Source organism: Gopherus evgoodei, chromosome 9, assembly GCF_007399415.2.
Source record: "Gopherus evgoodei ecotype Sinaloan lineage chromosome 9, rGopEvg1_v1.p, whole genome shotgun sequence".
NCBI lineage: Eukaryota > Metazoa > Chordata > Testudines > Testudinidae > Gopherus > Gopherus evgoodei.
In genome coordinates this window covers 17,134,286-17,153,471 of record NC_044330.1, presented here as the reverse complement: position 1 = coordinate 17,153,471, position 19,186 = coordinate 17,134,286, and the positions used below count along the sequence as shown (strand labels likewise).

Genomic DNA, 19,186 nt, shown 5'->3' with positions numbered 1-19,186 from the left:
AGAAGATGGTCCAATAAAATATATTATCTCGCCCACCTTGTCTCTCTAATATTCTGAGACTGACATAGCCACAACTACACTGCATACACAAAAAAAGAAAGACCAATAAGATGCACAATTACCAGGGTGACATTAAGTGTGACAATTTAAACTTTTTGTAAGCACTAACTTATACATTCTCATCATACAATTTGCACTGTAGAAGCGTTATTTATTTGTGTTACTTCATTTCAGTCTTTACATTCCATATTTAGCGTTGCAGTAACTTTACCAGTAACATCAGAATGCAGTGGCTTTCCTTAGTGGGCAAATAAATATAAAAATTTACTTTAATGTCAAACGTTATCTTGTTTTCCATACAGTTATTTGGTACAAATAAATTAAACTGCTGATAGTATAAAAAATGTGAAAGAATGACGTATCAAAATGCATATGGTTGGTGTGAAAGATCGGCAGCTGTATGTAAGTCTCCAGAAAGAATCAATGGATAAAATAGGAGCTTTAGCAGAAAAAATATTCTTCTGCACATTGTGTTGCTTAAGTAATTAGGTGGCCAGTGAGAAAAGATAAATGGAATATCTTCACAGAACATTAATAAAAACAAAATAGTGGTCAGTGGATAAAACACATGATTCACCACTATACGATAGTAGTGCTTAATGATACCAATGGTGATTGTTCCAGGCACTCTACAAACACTATGAAGAACATCATCCAAATAGACTTCATGGACAAAGGAAGAAAGAGAAGTGACTTGGTTATAGTGACACAGTAGGTAGACCAATGGCATAGCAGATACTTACCTAATGTAAATTGTCAGAGCTGAAGATCTGGCCACTGGTGTCCTGACTCTCAGTCTAGTGCTCAACTCACTGGACAACACTGCTTCTTTGTACTGGTGAGTGGAGTTGACATAAACTTATTCCGCTTGTCCTTTACATGCACAGTAGGTATGTGTGGGATACTGTTCTGGGAAGGAGGAGTGCTGGGAAAAGATGGGGTCCAGCTAAGAAGGGGAAGAGCATCTTTCCATGGTGTGAAAGAATGAATTATATTGTAAAAATAATGGATTACAGAAATGTTGTATGTACCTTTAAGCAGAAATAAGAAATGTTGAAATACAGGTGTCAGGAAAAGAAACATTAGGCATAAACAATGAGTCCACTTAAGCTAATGGTGAAACATTAACAGAAGATCAGTAATAGTAAGGAAATCAGATATGCACGTCTAGCCCAGGTAAACTTATCAGATTCTGTTTCCTTTGTTATCTTGTTGTTAAGTTCTCACCCTTTTATCTGTATAAATAAGATAGTTTGTGTCTTGCATGGTGCTCACATTATCTGGGTGTTATTAGCAGAGCGCTGTGCTAATAAAACAGAGTGGTCTGACAAACTGAGTCCTGAGTCTAACTTTGACAACAGTGACTCACCAAGCTAGTGAGAAGGAATGTAAATTACTATAGAGTTGTATAAGCAACAGGATGGAATTAAGTGAAGGAATCTGCTCTACATCTTAGATGTATATACACAAATGCAAGGAGTATAGGGAACAAACAGGAAGAACTGAGGCCATGTCTACATCTAAAATTTTGCAGCGCTGGTTGTTACAGCTGTATTAGTACAGCTGTATAGGGCCAGCGCTGCAGAGTGGCCACACTTACAGCAACCAGCGCTGCAAGTGGTGTTAGATGTGGCCACACAGCAGCGCTGTTGGGCGGCTTCAAGGGGGGTTCCGGGAACGCGAGAGCAAACCGGGAAAGGAGACCCGCTTCGCCGCGGTTTGCTCTTGCGTTCCCGGAGCCACCCAGCAAACCGCAGGGAAGGAGACCTGCTTGCTCGGGGCTCCGGGAACTAGAGAGCAAACCGGGAAAGGAGACCCGCTTCGCCGCGGTTTGCTCTCGCGTTCCCGGAGCCACCCAGCAAACCGCAGGGAAGGAGACCTGCTTGCTCGGGGTTCCGGGAACGCGAGAGCAAACCGGGAAAGGAGACCAGCTTCGCCGCGGTTTGCTCTCGCGTTCCTGGAGCCACCCAGCAAACCGCAGGGAAGGAGACCTGCTTGCTCGGGGTTCCGGGAACGCGAGAGCAAACCGGGAAAGGAGACCAGCTTCGCCACGGTTTGCTCTCGCGTTCCCGGAGCCACCCAGCAAACCGCAGGGAAGGAGACCAGCTTGATTACCAGAGGCTTCCTCCTTCCACGGAGGTCAAGAAAAGCGCTGGTAAGTGTTTACATTGGATTACCAGCGCTGGATCACCAGCGCTGGATCCTCTACACCCGAGACAAAACGGGAGTACGGCCAGCGCTGCAAACAGGGAGTTGCAGCGCTGGTGATGCCCTGCAGATGTGTACACCTTCAAAGTTGCAGCGCTGTAACTCCCTCACCAGCGCTGCAACTTTCTGATGTAGACAAGCCCTGAAAGTTTTAGTGCATAATCTAAATTATGACTTGTTTGCCATCACACATTGGTGGGGTACATCTCATGAGGGGAATGTTGGTAAACAGGGGTATAGCTTGTTCAGGAAGGTCAGGCAGGATAAAACTGAAGGAGGTGTCGCATTATACATCAAGAATATGTACACTTGTTCTGAGATACAGAAGGTGAGAGGCAGACCACCTTAAAGTTTCTGGGTTAAGGTAAAAGGGGGAGAAAATAGGAGTGACACCATGATAGGGGTCTAAATCTGGAAGAGGGGGTGGATGAGGAATTTCTAGAATAAACAGAAATATCCAAAAACACAAGACCTAGTAATATTGGGGAACTTTAAACTACCACAGATACCTGTTGGAAAAGTGATACTGGAAAACATTCCAGAAAAGTAATACTGGAGACATTCCAGAAGACTGGATAAAGGCAAATATAGTGCCCATCTATAAAAAAGGGAAATAAGGACAACCCGGAGAATTACAGACCAGTCAGCTTAACTTCTGTACCTGGAAAGATAATGGAGCAAATAATTAAGCAATCAATTTTCAAACACCTAGAAGATAAGGTGATAAAATAATAGCATGGATTTGTCAAGAACAAATTGGATCAAACCAACTGGATAGCTTTCTTTGACAGGGAAAAAAGCCTTGTGGATAGGGGGGAAGCAGTAAATGCAGTATATCTTGACTTTAGTAAGGCTTTTGATACTGTCTTTCATGACCTCAAATACAACTTAGATGGAGCTACTATAAGGTGGATGCATAACTGGTTGAAAAATTGTTCCCAGAGAGTAGTTATCTGTGGTTCACAGTCATGCTGGAAGGGCATAATGAGTGGGGTCCTGCAGGGATTGGTTCTGGGTCCAGTTCTGTTCAATATTTTCATCAATGATTTAGATAATAGCATAGAGAGTACACTTACAAAGTTTACGGACGATACCAAGCTGGAAGGGGTTGCAAGTGCTTTGGAGGATAGGATTAAAATTCAAAATGATCCGGACAAACCGGAAAAATGTACTGAAGTAAATAGGATGAAATTCAATAAGGACAAATGCAAAGTACTCCACTTAGGAAGGAACAATCAGTTGCACACATACAAAATGGGAAATGACTGCCTAGGAAGGAGTACTGTGGAAAGGGATATAGGGGTCATAGTGGATCACAAGCTAATATGAGTCAACAGTGTAATGCTGTTGCAAAAAAAGCAAACATCATTCTGGGATGTATTAGCAGGAGTATTGTAAGCAAGCCATGAGAAGTAATTATTCTGCTCTACTCGTGCTGATTAGGCCTCAGCTGGAATATTGTGTCCAGTTCTGGGCGCCACATTTCAGGAAAAATGTGGACAAATTGGAGAAAGTCCAGAGAAGAACAACAAAATAATTAAAGGTCTAGAAAATATGACCTATGAGGGAAGATTGAAAAAATTGGGTTTGTTTAGTCTGGAGAAGAGAAGACTGAGAGGGGACGATAACAGTTTTCAAGTACATAAAAGGTTGTTACAAGGAGAAGGAAGAAAATTTCTTCTTCTGAACCTCTGAGATAGGACAAGAAGCAATTGCAGCAAGGGAGGTTTAGGTTGGACATTAGTAAAAACTTCCTGTCAGAGTGGTTAAGCACTAGAATAAATTGCCTGGGGAGATGGTAGAATCTCCATCATTGTGGATTTTTAAGAGCACGTTAGACGAACACCTATCAGGGATGGTCTAGATAATACTTAGTCCTGCTTTGAGTGCAGGGGACTGGACTAGATTACCTCTTGAGGTCCCTTCCAGTTCTATGATTCTATCAAAACAGAATTCCCAATAAGTTCTTGGAATGTATTGGGGATAATTTTTTTTTTTCAGAAACTGGAGGAAGTAACTAGGGGGATAGGCATTTTAGACTTGATTCTGACCAACAGGGAAGAATTAGTTGCAAATCTGAAGGTGGAGGAAAATTTGTGTGAAAGTGATCATAAAATGATAGATTTAATGATTCTAAGGCAAGGAGGGAGTGAGAGCAGAAGAATAAGGACATAAGACTTAAAAAAAACACTTTGTAAAGCTCAGAAAACTGGTAGGTATGATCCCATGTGAAAAAAATCTAAGAGATAAAGGAGTTCAGGAAAGCTGGCAGTTTCTGAAGGAGACAGTATTAGAATCATAGACTTTAAGGTCAGAAGGGAACATTATGATCATCTAGTCTAACCTCCTGCACAATGCAGGCCACAGAATCTTACCCACCCACTTCTGTATCAGACCTGTGTCTGAGCCATTGAAGTCCTCAGATCATGGTTTAAAGACTTCAAGGTGCAGAGAATCTTCCAGCAAGTGACCCGTGCCCCACGCTGCAGAGGAAGGCGAACCCCCCCAGGGCTTCTGCCAATCTGCCCTGGAGGAAAATTCCTTCCCGACCCCAAATATGGTGATCAGCTAAACCCTGAGCATGTGGGCAAGACTCATCAGCCAGACACCCAGGAAAGAATTCTCTGTAGTAACTCAGATCCCACCCCATCTAACATCCCATCACAAGCCATTGGGCATATTTACCACTAGTAGTCAAAGACGAATTAATTGCCAGCACATCCCTCAGCCTGCACCACTTCCCACCGCCCCCATTGGCCTGGAGCAGCGAACCGTGGCCAGTAGGAGCCGCAATCGGCTGAACCACGGACGCGGCAGGTAAACGAACCAGCCTGGCCCACCAGAGTGCTTACCCTGGTAAGCTGCATTGCAAAGGTTGTCGACCCCTGGTTTAGATGATACTGATTTATAGATACGGGGAAGGCAGGCAGGCTGATGTAAGGATCTTGGTTGCACAGAATGGGTAAAGAAACTAGAGCAGTGTTTTGTTATTTATGCCTTTTTTAAAACAATGCTCTCAGTGACATTTTTTAAATGTTCCATGATTTGCCAAGGTGTGTCAATATGCCTAGTTTATATGCACCAAAAACAACAGATATGTGCATACATTTAAAAAAACTAAATTGCAATCTGATAGTCAGAAAGGATAGTTACTTCCTGGTTAAAGCTAGAAGGAATATGAAAGCAAATGTTTTAACTAAAATTTATATTTTAAAAAGAGCAACATTAGTGGGAAAAATATTAACTTGTAACTGCCAACCCAACTCAAGTGAATAGATATTATTTGTTCTTCTCCTGTCCTTAAAGCTTTATGTAGCATTTGATTTTTAATTTTAAAGTGAAAAAGTAAAACAGATTAAATAAAGTAAACAAATGGAAGTAGCTTTTATTTCTGAAGCACTGAACTCACAATACAACATAGTATTGAAATATACTGATATCAGTAAATGATGCTGTAGGTTGGCTAATTTTCCCTTAGACCCACAGGGAGCAATGTTATCACGCAAGAATGTTCACAAGAAAATATGTGCAGATAACAAAAGGTGCAATTACAAACAAATTTAAGCAGCATAGTATAAGGTGCTTTGATTCAACATTTGTATAATCAGATTACCATTCACAGACATGTTGTTAAAGGTAAATTTTACTTCACTCTGTTACAGACTAACAAATATGAGAATCTATAATTCATTCACATGCTAGCTAATAGGAAAGTGCTTTTTCTTTAAAAATGATACACAAAGTGAAGATAATATTTTATATAGATCACTGTGCTCTTCAACTCTAAAATTTCTTTAACTTAATTTTTAGATTAACATTTACATTATTACACTTTAATTACAGACACTGATATTACACTTTAATTATAGACATTGATCTAGGTTTTGAATGTGATGCTACATATGCTAAAACTTCTGGGTAAAGAAGAATCCAGTATGATATCACTCCATGATAAGAACACATTATTCTTTTTATATATATTAATCTAAAATTTGTTTCTGCAAACAAATTCCAATTGTCAGTTTTAATACATGACTTTACCTTGTGTAAAGCTTCTCTCATCCACTGCGTGCCACATCTTTCTGAGGTTTCAATAACCAAAGTGTCCTCTTTTAAAGATGTAACTAAAAGGAGCAAAATTTTAAATATATGCAAAATGGCTGGGGGAAGTATGGTTAAAAAGCAAGTGAAATGACTGGTGTCATTTGCTAAGTTACCAACAAACAGTTGCATTTTAAGAACTAGTGCAAATAGGAAAAGGCAATATTTAACAATATGTAGTTTGAAATGTTTGGCACCACAATCACAGCTTCATCCCTTATGCTGGCTTCCACAGCATGGAAACATTATTGTATTTGATGTTAAAAATAGGAAAATAACTAAAATACCTTCAAGAACAACCCTGAAAAATACCAACCAATACACTTAATTTCTAGATACTATTTTCAAAGATATAGGGCAAACCTTGCTCTAATACATTTCTGAACACTGTGTTTCTTCAGATTCTACAAACTGGATACACATCTAAAAGGGCTGATACAATATTTACAAAAACCCAATGGAATTTAAAAATCAGCATATATCGCAAATGTATTCATGCACCAGGCATTTAAAAAGATAATGAAATAGGTAAAACTTTACCGAATCTATAGGTATATGTATGAAAATACTTCATTTTAACTTCATATGACAATAGATGGAGATTATAAGGTTATGTCCTGTCACATCCATTTTAGTAGCTCCTGTTTAATGAGGTTAATCTAATCTCTAGTCCAATAAGAATTCTGATACATCAACTTCTCAGATGGAACTGGAACTATAGATGAAATCGTAAAAAGTTAGATAAGGTTGCTAACATATTGACAAGTCAGATTTGGCTTTTAAAATCTAGATCTAATAATACATTACACACATTTTTTCTGTCCTGAGATGGCAGCATTCTTTATATTTGCTGCAATCATTTTAAAGCTAATGGTAATTTTAACAGGAAAATGTGACATCAAAGCAAATCAATTTCAATTCACAAACATTATATTACAAAGAAAACTTTTAAAGCAAGATTTGGAAAACTTTAAAATAGACTAGTTCTTTTTATTTTACCCATACACTTTGGGAAAAGGTATCAGATAGGACTTCAACCTTCAGGCTGCTAATGTATCCACTGAACAGATAACAGCAAGAAGACAAACTTCCACATACCATCCTCCTACTGTGCTTTAACCCAGTGTTGGAGGAACCATCTTTAAATATGAAATGGCCATTTTCTCTTTATGCCCATTTAATCCTTGTATTCTTATTTAAAGAAAGCAATTAGAATGTGGAAACGTTGTTCACTAAACCCTTGACTGAGATCATAGACTCATGTCATTATGATACCAGCTAAAATAATGATTTTTTTTTTAAATCATAGTTGAACCCTAGTGACTTATGGTAAAACTATGTGTATGCTATTACCCTTCCACAAGATGTGTGTGTTCAAATGAAGGATCTTGTCTCTATAGCCCACCTTCTCTTAGCTGATACTACAGCGAAGCTACAATGCTGCATCTTTAATATAACAATACAACTGCACACCATGATATAAGCAGGGCCGGCGGTAGGTTTTTTGCTGCCCTAAGCAAAAAATTTGCCACCCCAAGCTTAGGTGGGCTGGGGCTCGCAGGCGGAGCTCGAAGCGGAGGGAGTGATGTCACTTCCTCCCAGCGCCTGCAGGGGCTTTACCCTCCTTCCCCGCCCAGCCATGCAGAGAAGCCCCGATATAAGGGGTGGCACAAGGCAGAGCAGCAGCCAGTGTGCACATGAGGCGGCATGGCCCCGGCTCCCCGGCAGGCCTCGCCCTCCCCAGGTAGCAGCTGGGGCTTCCCCTTCTTGCTGCAGCCAGGGGGCACAGCACCCTCACACCATCTAAGTGGCACAGCTTCGAGAGTGCAACTGCCCCGAAAAAAAGGATGGCCAGAATGGCGCCTCTTTAAATAAGCCACTCCAAGCGTGTGCTTTCTTTGCTGATGCCTAGAGCCAGTCCTGGATATGATTAACAGGATTAATCAGATTCACTGCAGATTCCAATAGGAACAGAAACTATGCTGAGAAGGTGGTAACTGCAAATATTTTAAATACTGGCAAAATAACAATAGAAAAATCACTGCCAAATAATGTGCTTTGTGCAATACTTTATGTGCATGCTTGTGTCAGCATTAAAGTCCTCCTTTAACAGGCCACATGCCATCCAAATGCTGAATAGTCATCTAGCCATCATTATTATAAACATCCAATAAATTCATGATGATGAAGGGGCTACCCTTATTAAGAACCTTCTGTACCTATGTCATCTTAGATTCCATTAAGAAACCCACGAATTGACTCAGATGAGACAGACAGTGTAAATCTGCTCTTTAATGAGATATTCTATTTGCTTTTTAGCTCCAAATGGAAATATTAGGTATTTATTAATAAGCCTTTTATTTTTCTTACTAATTTCATCTGCAGTGCAGTTGTACATAAGAGACCATTCTATACTCGTGTCAATTATTTTTGTGCTTCTATTCATACTTCCTCATCAGGAGGCTGAAATATGCTGATTTATTATGTGTGAACAATGCTGTACTTTCCCACTACAGCTATATGAGAATACAGTTCTTAAAAAATGTTCAAGTATGAATTAAACATTGTACTTATTTAATATTTATTATCATTGTGCTAATATTTCTGCTCAAATTATCATTCAGAAAAAAATCTCTTCAAAAGGCTCCATTTCTAGATGTCTATTTCATATCTACATGCTATTTTGGATAATTTAGCAGCAAGCAGCTTGCACTGGAAGTCAGTCTAAAATTTTCACTCATCCTCGCAATTTCTCTTGAAATATATTCACACCACTGATTCTTATGCATGTGTTTTAGGAAAAGCTGAACTCATATCTATGTCAACTCCAAGTGAACTGCAAGCTTATTAAAAATTTAAATAATATGCTGCTTATATATTACCTTTCATCTCAGAATTTCAGCATTTCAACATTAATTTGCCCCATGATAGCATATGAGATGTATAAATATTACACTAAATTTATAGAAGGGTGAAAACTGAAGTCTAGAGACATTAACCAAAGTTACACAGTGATTTTAATGTAAGGGATTTGAATAGAACCCAGAGATCCTAATGATCAGTCCCTTGTTCTAACCACTACACAAGAGGCACTGGTGCACAGAGCCTACACTCATGATGTAAATATCACATTTTTTAATCTCTATGGTGATGCTTGGGGAGGAAATCTGGCATAGTTTAAAACTTCTCCTTAAGATGTCTGTTACGAGAAGACAGCACTATTTCTCTCACTCAGATATAATTATTTCTTAGACTCCAGAACATTTTAGTATTTGCAATGCAATAAGAACACAAATTAAACAAAGAGAGAGTCAAATTCTTCTCTTCCATAACCAGGTGCAACTCTATAGAGTTGAATTTGCTTATGCCAGCATTGACTAATTCACTTAATCTTTCAAGACAAATATAATGTATCTAATTTGAGTCACTTTTCCCATTAAAAATAGTGAAATTCCCCTCTCTGTTTAAAAACATACTTGGCCACGTTCTCTAAATTACATTTAAAACAAACAACGGGGGGGGGGGGGGAGAAATGACCTTTTAATCATGTTTACAAAGACATTTTTGGCAAAACTGATAAAATGTTCTTACCTTGTGGCTCAAACTTACCTGATAAGCACACTGCAAAACCTGGCTCAAACTATAACTTATTTCACTATAAATATATATACAGAGAAATCTTAACAATTAAGAGAAAAGACTTGCAAATACTGCCAGTGAGATTTCTTGACTTACTAAATTGAGGTTATTTGGTAGTGCACAGTTCAGTAGCACTTTCAAATCCTTCTCTGTTTAGCCTCAGTGAAGACCTGATCCAGCACCCATTGAAGTTAAGAGGAATCAACTTTCAAAGAGTGCTAGGCCAGCCCCTAAATGCCAAAAGGTACATCCTTTTAGCAAAATAAAGCACAAAACAACCAACTCATAAGTTATTGCAATAGTAAACAAACAATACTTGTAAAAACCCTACTATAACTGTACTCACAACTTGAATGTAGGTGTTGACAGGCCCTACTGCATAATGAGTAAAAAATAATATTAGAGTATGTCCAAAAATGTATAGAGCCTTTATAACACAAACATCTCTCCTCTGGTTCCACACTAGGCTCAATACAATTTCCCTTGTCTCCAGCGATAGTTGGATCAGGCCCTGTTACTCTTAATTTGTAAGTCATTGGTATTCTAACACTTTAACCGTTTTTTGATGTACAGTGGAAAGGTTTTAGTTCATGTGCATTCTACTGCTTTCAATCAAAATAACGGAGTTGTCTTTTAAAAGGCCTCACACATGATAAATCAATAAAGCTTTTGTTAGTATGAAGATGCAACAACACCCCTCAAACATGGGTATAACATTTCAATGTATAGAAGAATCTGAAAATGATACTGGGATTAAACTTTTTTAAATGCCCCCACATTTTCAAAGCAATCTGCAGGGATTTAACCACACAAAGTCTACTGGCGCTAATGGAAGTCACATGACTTAAACCATATTAATTTCTCTTAATATGTAGATATTTTAAATCTCTTTAAAATATTTCCAAACTGAAACTATAGCTTACTGTGCAAAAGTGACTTTTTTTAAAATTACAATTACTTCTGTAGGAACAATAAACAACATCGAAGACTGAAAAATATGAATTTAGAGCTCTGTTCAGCCCCATATCCCAATCAACATTCAATAGTAATGATTAAAAAAAAATACTCCAAAACCATACATATTAGAGAAAGCCATAATCATCTCTTCCTTTTTGATCAACTAGTTTTGAAGCAGCATCAATTAAAAAAAAAAAAAGGTCTTACTGAATACATTGTGCCAGGAAAAGCCCCAGTGTGTATGCAGTTATAGCAATATTAACTACTGTATTCCAAGATATCTTATTTCACTTTGCCAAACCAGAATAAGCGATATTTTTATACTAATATAACTGTATCTACACTAGCCTTTTTTTGTTTGTGCTGCTTTAATTATGCCAGCATAGTTAAAGCAGCAAAACTTAAGTGTGGACCAGGCCTACAATCCCCAGTTCTCTAATCCATGATATTTTAAAGTATACATAGTGTTTTGTGGGTCTCCCTGCTCTATTAGGAATTATGTATAAAAGTGTAGCTCAGCAAAAGAGCTAGAATGAACGTGTACAGAAATCTGGGTTACTTTGAGCTCCTGGCAATCTGTCAATAATTCGTCAACAAGGATTTATACATATAAAGGCTAATATATATATAAAAATCCTTGTTGACATTATATATATATATATATATATATATATATATATATATATATATATATATATATATATATATATATATATATATATAAATGTCAACAAGGATTTTTATATATATATTAGCCTTTATATGTATATATATATATATTAGTCTTTATACACGTATATATTAGCCTTTATATGTATATATATATTAGTCTTTATACACATATAACAGCTAACTGTAGAAGTGTTTTTTCTGAAAACTGTCCAGCAATTCAAGATTAAAACAATAATGAAACTAACACTACAAACAACTGTAGATCTAGGATATCAGCCTCACAATATAAGATCACACTTTCTAACATACCGTAGGTCATTATCAATTACATGTGTAACACATGTACTTTCTACATTGCCAAACAAAAAACACAATAATCAGATAAAGATTAAAAAATAACCAAGTAGTATTTTTGCATAATCAACCCTGTCTAGTTTTGACAAATCCAAGAGATAACTTATCAACATATCTTTAGTCTTCTATTAGCTTATCAAACCAGCACAGATAAGGATAAAAAAAAAAAAAAAAAGGCAGCTAAGGAGAACCCAAAGTATCCATTATTTTACCACTGAAATGAACATCGCCAAATATCTGTACAGTGCACATTCAGTTAAGGAGTTTGATTTAACCACACTGTGATTAACCAGATTAGACTGTCTTCCCCACACCATGAGGTGTGCAGAAAAAAATAAATCTAAAAGTGCTTAGCAAAAAACCCCAGCTTTTGGCTGTGTATTTTTCAAAATCTTTTGGTGCCCCACAGGGTGTTAAGCTCTCACCATACATGTTGCATTAGTAGGTAACTTTGGGCAATCCTAACTTCCAGGTTCAGAGGCTGATAGAAAATATCAGAACAGAATCTTTTGAGAGAGTCAGTTCAAGAAGTTGTAATTAAATGCAGTGGTTCTAATGCTGAGTTCTGGTAGATATCGACAGAAAGTCTGCTGATGGAAACAAAGTGTTATGTCTACTGAAGGAAAGGGAAGTAGACATTTTTCTGCAGCTCCAATTTACTCTTCAAGGTCATCTGTGAAATAGGAGCCAAATATCAGCACACCTTTGACTAATTCTTTTCTTTTAACCAGCAAGTGTGCATTGGTCTAGGTTAACTAGCAGGAAGCAAACTAGAAGTATAACAACTTAATGCCCTCTCAGTGCATACCAGCATACAAACAACAAAAGTGATGTATGTGCTTCAGTACTCTCTGGGAAGAGTGTCATGCCATCTGCATGTCAGTAGCTCTACCATTGCGAATGTAAGGATTATGGACATCCTACATACATTTTACAGAATGCTTCCACACGAAAAAAAATACTACAGTGGCAAACAGATAAGCTTTACGCTATAAGAAGAAGAGGTTTGTTACAAATTCCCTGCAAACGATATGCTCAAGTCTAAACGAAACTCAGAGAGCATGCCTAAATGCATAGCATTTTACCATAAACAGTGCTTCCACACACTTTGGCCTGGTCTACACTAGGGGGCGGGGTTGATGTAAGATATGCAACTTCAGCTACGTGAATAGTGTAGCTGAAGTCTAGGTACCTTATTTCGACTTCCCTCCCATCCTCATGGCGCGGGATCGATGGCCGCGGCTCCCCCTGTCGACTTTGCTACCACTGCTCGCTCTGGTGGAGTTCCGGAGTCAACAGGAGCGCATTCGGGGATCGATATATGGCGTTGAGATGAGATGCGATATATCGATCCCCGATAAACCGATCGCTACCCGCCAATCCAACGGGTAGTGTAGACTTACTCTCAGTGGACTCTTCTGTTATTCCATAGTCTAAAAAATGCTTCTGTGGGAAAATCTATTTTTCTGAATATATGAATATAATTTAAATGATGATCAGATTGTGTTAAAAAAACCTTAATCTTGTATGATACAGACCATGGGGTTTTTTGGGGGGAGAATAGTATCATCTACCACAACATATTACATTTTATATGTGCCATTCATCCTACTTCACCCTCTGCTTTATTCTAACGATTCCCCAGCATTGCATAAATCTGCTAATTACTGAAAGTATTGGAGGATTATATGATACAGCTGGAGGAGTAAATTTTAACGTCTTTATGTGGAAAAAAAATATTTAACAAAACATCACAGTAATAGGTATGCCATAGTGTGTATCAGTCTGTTAGAGAGAGAGGCTACTGTCTAAAGCGTCCCACTAGGACTCCTTCAATGAGTTGATTCGTGCACAAATTTTCAGTGCAGGTCCCAGCTTAATGTTCATTGCATTCATAAGGTGATCTTCCTTCAACAAGAGAAGGGCCTGTCCATCGATCTCTTGTGCTCTAAATTCATCTGCAATATCTTGACAACCTGCAATGGAATAAGAAATAGTAGGTTAGAAATAAATGCTGACAGATGCAATGGCCTTGTATACACTGGAATTTTTCTGATTCATAATTCCCAATGGCTGTATTTTTTATTGGTGGAAGTTGTAGTGTAGATGAGAATTAGACAATGATTGCAAGAGCTCCTGAGTTCAGCTGAGTTCTACCTACAGTACATCATTGACTGGTGCTACCAATGGTGCAACTGTGCCCATTAGAAATTAAAAATCCTAGTATAAAACAAGGCAATTTTTTCCTATTTTATTTACAAGAATGATTGCCATGATCTCAGGGTCCTTTGAAAGGATCTGAGATGCAGACTAAAGAAATGCCTATTAGATGAAAACACAGAATACATCTGGGTTCTCTCCAGCAAGAAAAGATGCATATTCTGCAGGTGCAAACAGCTCAAATCTCAGAGGCTCAGAAAAAATTACTTACCTGTAATTTCTGAAACATCCCCAGTTTGAGTTCCCGTGTCCAATTTTCAGAATTTTTAGCTATGAAGTTTTACTAGAACTCCCTCAACAAAAATCATTAATATTACAGGCATTGATCGAAGCGCATACTCTATGTCCGAAGGAGGAAAGATACACCTCTACCCTGATATAACGCAACCCGATATAACACAAATTCAGATATAATGCGGTAAAGCAGCACTGGAGGGGGGGGGGGCGCTGCACACTCCGGCGGATCAAAGCAAGTTTGATATAATGCGGTTTCACCTATAACGCAGTAAAAATTTTTGGCTCCCAAGGACAGTGTTATATTGGGGTACAGGTGTAGAAGATTGGCACGTCAATGGAGGTGAGCTAAGGTAGTTGGGTTCCTTGTTTGAGGAGAGCCACATAATGATGCATTTCCCATGTTTCTGTTTTGTTTTTTTTCCTTCCTTGACTAACGTTCTTGAAAGGTAACAAGCACTCAGCTCACTGATACGCGGCTGCAATCTTAACACAGAAAATTGGGCTGTTCAATGGGACAGACTGTTTCAAATAACCAGCAATCTCCCCCACAGATTGACACTGGGGGAAAGAAAATGATTCTCTGAGAGATGTCCTGATGAACAAGTTTCCTAAACCAATTAAGTGGGGAATTCTGTTATATTTCAACCTGACCTGCAACATCCTTGCTATTTCCATTCCAGCCCAGGCATCTGTTAAGCAGAAACTGTCCACTATGCCAAACTGTATGGAAGCTGTGTCCTATGGAGAATGTATAAATGTCCTCTAGCACCGAGAAGACCACTCATTTTCAGCTGTGGCTTGAAATTCTCCTTTCCCCTATAATGCATATTTTGTTTTTAAATTAACATACTTATTTTCTTAATCCACTTGTCTGACATGTATTCTTCTAGTCTTTCAGAAGTTTTCTCCCTTAACCTTCCACCCCTCCTTCCTGATTTTAAATTATTACTCATTAAGTTTTACTTTCTTGATTTCATTTAATGTTTTTGGCCTTTCCCTTTTATAAAGAATCTGTACAGTTAATGGGGAAATCCTCAACATGGAAAAGTTCCTCTTTGTGTTCCCAACAGAACTGGGCACCATTGTCCCTAGGATGAGAGGAACTGACTAATTCTGGATTTAGTTGTAACTTCATATTTAAATTCTATAAAATAATGAATATTGTCCTCTTTTCAGTCTGATTTATAAATGAGCAAAGGACAGGTAAATAGAAAGTGGTGAAGAAGTGTTAGTTCATCTAGAGTGGAGTGTTATTGCATATGAAAGCAATAAAATTCATGAGTTGAAACAGGAAGCCCTCTATGAAGAGTAAACTCACTTTCTACTTCCTTTTTAGTACTCTGTACACAGATTTGGTTATGTACCAAATCAACTGACAATTTATTAAGGAGATGAATGAGTTATGGTCCAGGGTGATGCAGATTTTAGAGGATAGTTGAGTTAAATAGTTAGGAAACAGGAATGTCTTGATGGGGAATTCCATAGCATAAACTATGTCTTCAGAAACTTCAAGATACAACTCAGTATCACAATAATTAAGATAGCTACTGTAAAGTGGCAGACTGTCTTCTGTGTTAACTGTTTGTATAGCACCTGCACAATGGGGCTTTGATACCTGATTGGAGTTCCTGGACACTAAAAAGTATAGAGTGGCATAAAAAGGGGAAAAGAAAAATTAAGCATCTCATAATAAGGACTTGTAAGTCACATCAGAGAAAGGAATACATATTCTATTATGTGCATCAACTGATAGAACAAGGGGGTTTTTTAGGCTTAGGTCACAAATTTATTACATAACTTCTGCTACACCATTGAGCATTTCACCTGTAACACAGTGATGCTTTTGTGGGCCCTATCTGACTAACAACTAGATCACAACTTGTATGCTAAGAACCATTGATGTAGTAATAACATACTTTTGTCACGGATTCTTGATGGCACAGACATATACAGAATAAAAACAACTTTTAAAAGCATCAGAAATCAATCTTTCAGCTATGAATTGAAGACAATGGCCTCAATAAGCAGAAATGAAATTAAAACAGCATAGACTACTGGTTCCCACACAAATGACTGCCAAACTCACACCCGTGAGGATACAACTATTGCAGACAGATGTGATGTTTTAGACATCACTATAAAGTTCTTATTTATTGATTGAATGCAGCTAAAACTCTCACAAGTAAACACTTCTGTGAAAGGATATCATCCTATGTCTAGCATGGGATCTGAACATGGCAGTTGACAAACATTTACATGCATTTACAGAGATGGACAAGAGCAAATGATTATTTTTTAAAAACAAAATAAATTAATCCAGTTAGAAGAGATTACCTGTTTTTTTTGTTTTTTTTTTTAAAGAGATTAGCTTTACCAGGCACCTAGAGAAGAGTTTCACTAAGAAACTTGTTTTAAAGTCAGTTTTGGAAAATTGAGGGATTGGAGTCTGGATTATTTCAATTCCCTTATTCAAATATATACTAGTATTCACAGCTACCAAAAGAGTGAATATACTATATATAGTTTGTATTGCACCAAGCTGGTAATGAGCGCTTGGGGTTATATAAAGACCACTAACCTTGGAACAGTATATGAAAGTGGAACATCTCTGGAGGAGCACAGCAGATCCAACAGTTCTTCCTTTTCTCCAGGAGAAATTAGTGGCAGTAAAAATGTCACAGAAACCAACAGTCCTTAAAAAAGCTCCAAGGGAATTCAGGAAAAGCTATGTATGGAGACCAGATGAGGAGACCCTATTCTGTGCTTAGATTTCAGTTCATGGATTCTATTTAGAAGGCTGTAAACCAAAGGTATCGAATGGATTACCAAAGACAGAAACTGACAAATCAATGCTATATAACAAGACTGATGGCCTGTATGGAGTGCATTAGATTCATAATCCAAAATAACATTGTCATAAACAGATAGTTAAGGGTTAATGCCTCTTTTACCTGTAAAGGGTTAAGAAGTTCACCTAGCCTAGCTGACACCTGACCAGAGGAACCAATGGGGGAACAAGATGTTTCAAAAGGAAGGAGGGAAATTTTCCTTTGTTTAGAGTCTCAGTTTCAGCTGGAGTGAAAAAGATCAAGGAACCAGCCTCTTATCAGAGTAGTAAGTTTTAGAAAGGGATAAATAGGTTTATGTTTATTTTCTTTGTAACTTGTCTTGGTACCGTTAAGGGAATTATCAAATTTGAGTATTCTTGTGTGTATTAAAGTTTTTGCCCAGGGGAACATCCTCTGTGTTTTGAATCTGTTGTCTGTGAGAGTAGCTGGTATGCTAATCTCTCCCAGAGGGTTTTCTTTTACCTTTCTTTTCTTTAATTAAAAGCCTTCTTTTTAAATATCTGATTGATTTTTTCCTTGTTTTTAGATCCAAGGGGATTGGATCTGGATCTACCAGGAGTTGGTGGGAGAAAGGAGGGGGGATGGTTAATTTCTCTAGGTTTTAAGATTCAAGGGGTTTGGATCTAGGTTCACCAGGAAATTGGTGAAGTCTCTCAAGACTACTCAGGGAAGAAAAGTAGTGCTTGGGGGTGGTGGCAGCGATACCAGATCTAAGCTGGTAATTAAGCTTAGAAGTATCCATGCAGGTCCCCACATCTGTACCCTAAAGTTCACAGTGGGGAAGGAACCTTGATACATATGCAGTCCAATTACTACCCCGATACTTTCCTGTACAAAGGTCAATCACCTCTGCTAATTCTGTTTGCAATCTAGGAAAACATCTTCTAGAATACTGCTTGAAAACATACTGAAGGTCTGATGAGAACCTGGAAGTGCCCAAAAAGGCAAGAAATGTAGCCATATAGTAATAAGGAGGCTTTTTGGTATGTTGGGACCATTATCTGGATATCTAGAAGACAAATAAATTTCCAAGGGGGGCAGAAAACAAGAGCTTAGACTGGACTGAAATCTAATGTTAACGCTAGAAAAAAAATTCTGAACAAGTCTCATTTAAATTCAGAAATCAACATGTTTATCAAACATATATGAGGAACAGATTCAGTATCCTGTGGAAACTTCCTAAGGTAATTGTTTCAAAGTAGAGAACTGTACATTAGGATTTTAAGAACAGTGTCCTTGTTTAATACAGTTGTACAGGAATTTCTCATGCCTAGGCTGCTCTGAATGTTTTAAACACATACTGTAGGGTGATCCAAGGTAGATAATGCAGCTTAATACACATCCACATATTATAGTCACTAGATGGAATGTACATCAAGGGTAATTTCTGTGGATTTAAAACTTCCACCTCTTTATAGAAGTGTCACTTACTGTCAGAGATTAAATTCTTCTACTAAATTCGATTTACTTCATAAAAGACTAGTGGCAAAAAGGCAAGTTTTATCACCCAGGGATGAAGATACTTTCCCACAGAAAATCATCCTACTAAAATGTTTGTGTTTCAAGAGAAATTGTTTGATATCACTATAAATCCCAGAAGCGAGTAAGCCAATAAGAACAGAGCCAACCTGAGTTTCAATGCGCGTAGATGTAAGTGGCATGTTTTGGTGAGAGAAGAATCTTAGATTGCTTCAGACAGTGAGGTAGGCCTCACCACCCGCAAAGGGAAAGATATGTGTTTGGGGAAAATGACATTCCCAAAGGGGGAAGCAGATATGGGAGCTAGTCACGGAAGAAAATGCCAAACAAATGTAAAATCACAACTATGAACACTGAGCTAAAAAGAGAAAATATGTAAATAACGAGACAGGAGACCCATCCTAGATATT

The 19,186-nt window shown here is 37.9% G+C and overlaps 1 protein-coding gene across 4 annotated transcripts in view; it reads right to left on the bottom strand.

Annotated features, from left to right (window-relative positions):
- Window positions 1-13,301: 13,301 nt before the first annotated feature.
- PHC3 (polyhomeotic homolog 3) overlaps window positions 13,302-19,186 on the bottom strand; it is an 80,356-nt gene continuing 74,471 nt past the window's right edge. For 2 of the 4 annotated variants that reach the window (XR_004001898.1, XR_004001899.1), the window contains exons 16-17: window positions 17,027-17,245; window positions 13,888-13,967 (exon numbers count right to left, since the gene is read on the bottom strand). Coding sequence is in view for 2 of the 4 variants with exons in the window: in XM_030574577.1 (XP_030430437.1) it covers window positions 13,813-13,967 (155 nt within the window). In the remaining 2 variants the exon portion in view is untranslated. Of the gene's footprint in view, window positions 13,968-17,026; window positions 17,246-19,186 lie in introns of all 4 variants that reach the window. The other 2 variants (XM_030574577.1, XM_030574578.1) reach the window with 2 other exon arrangements.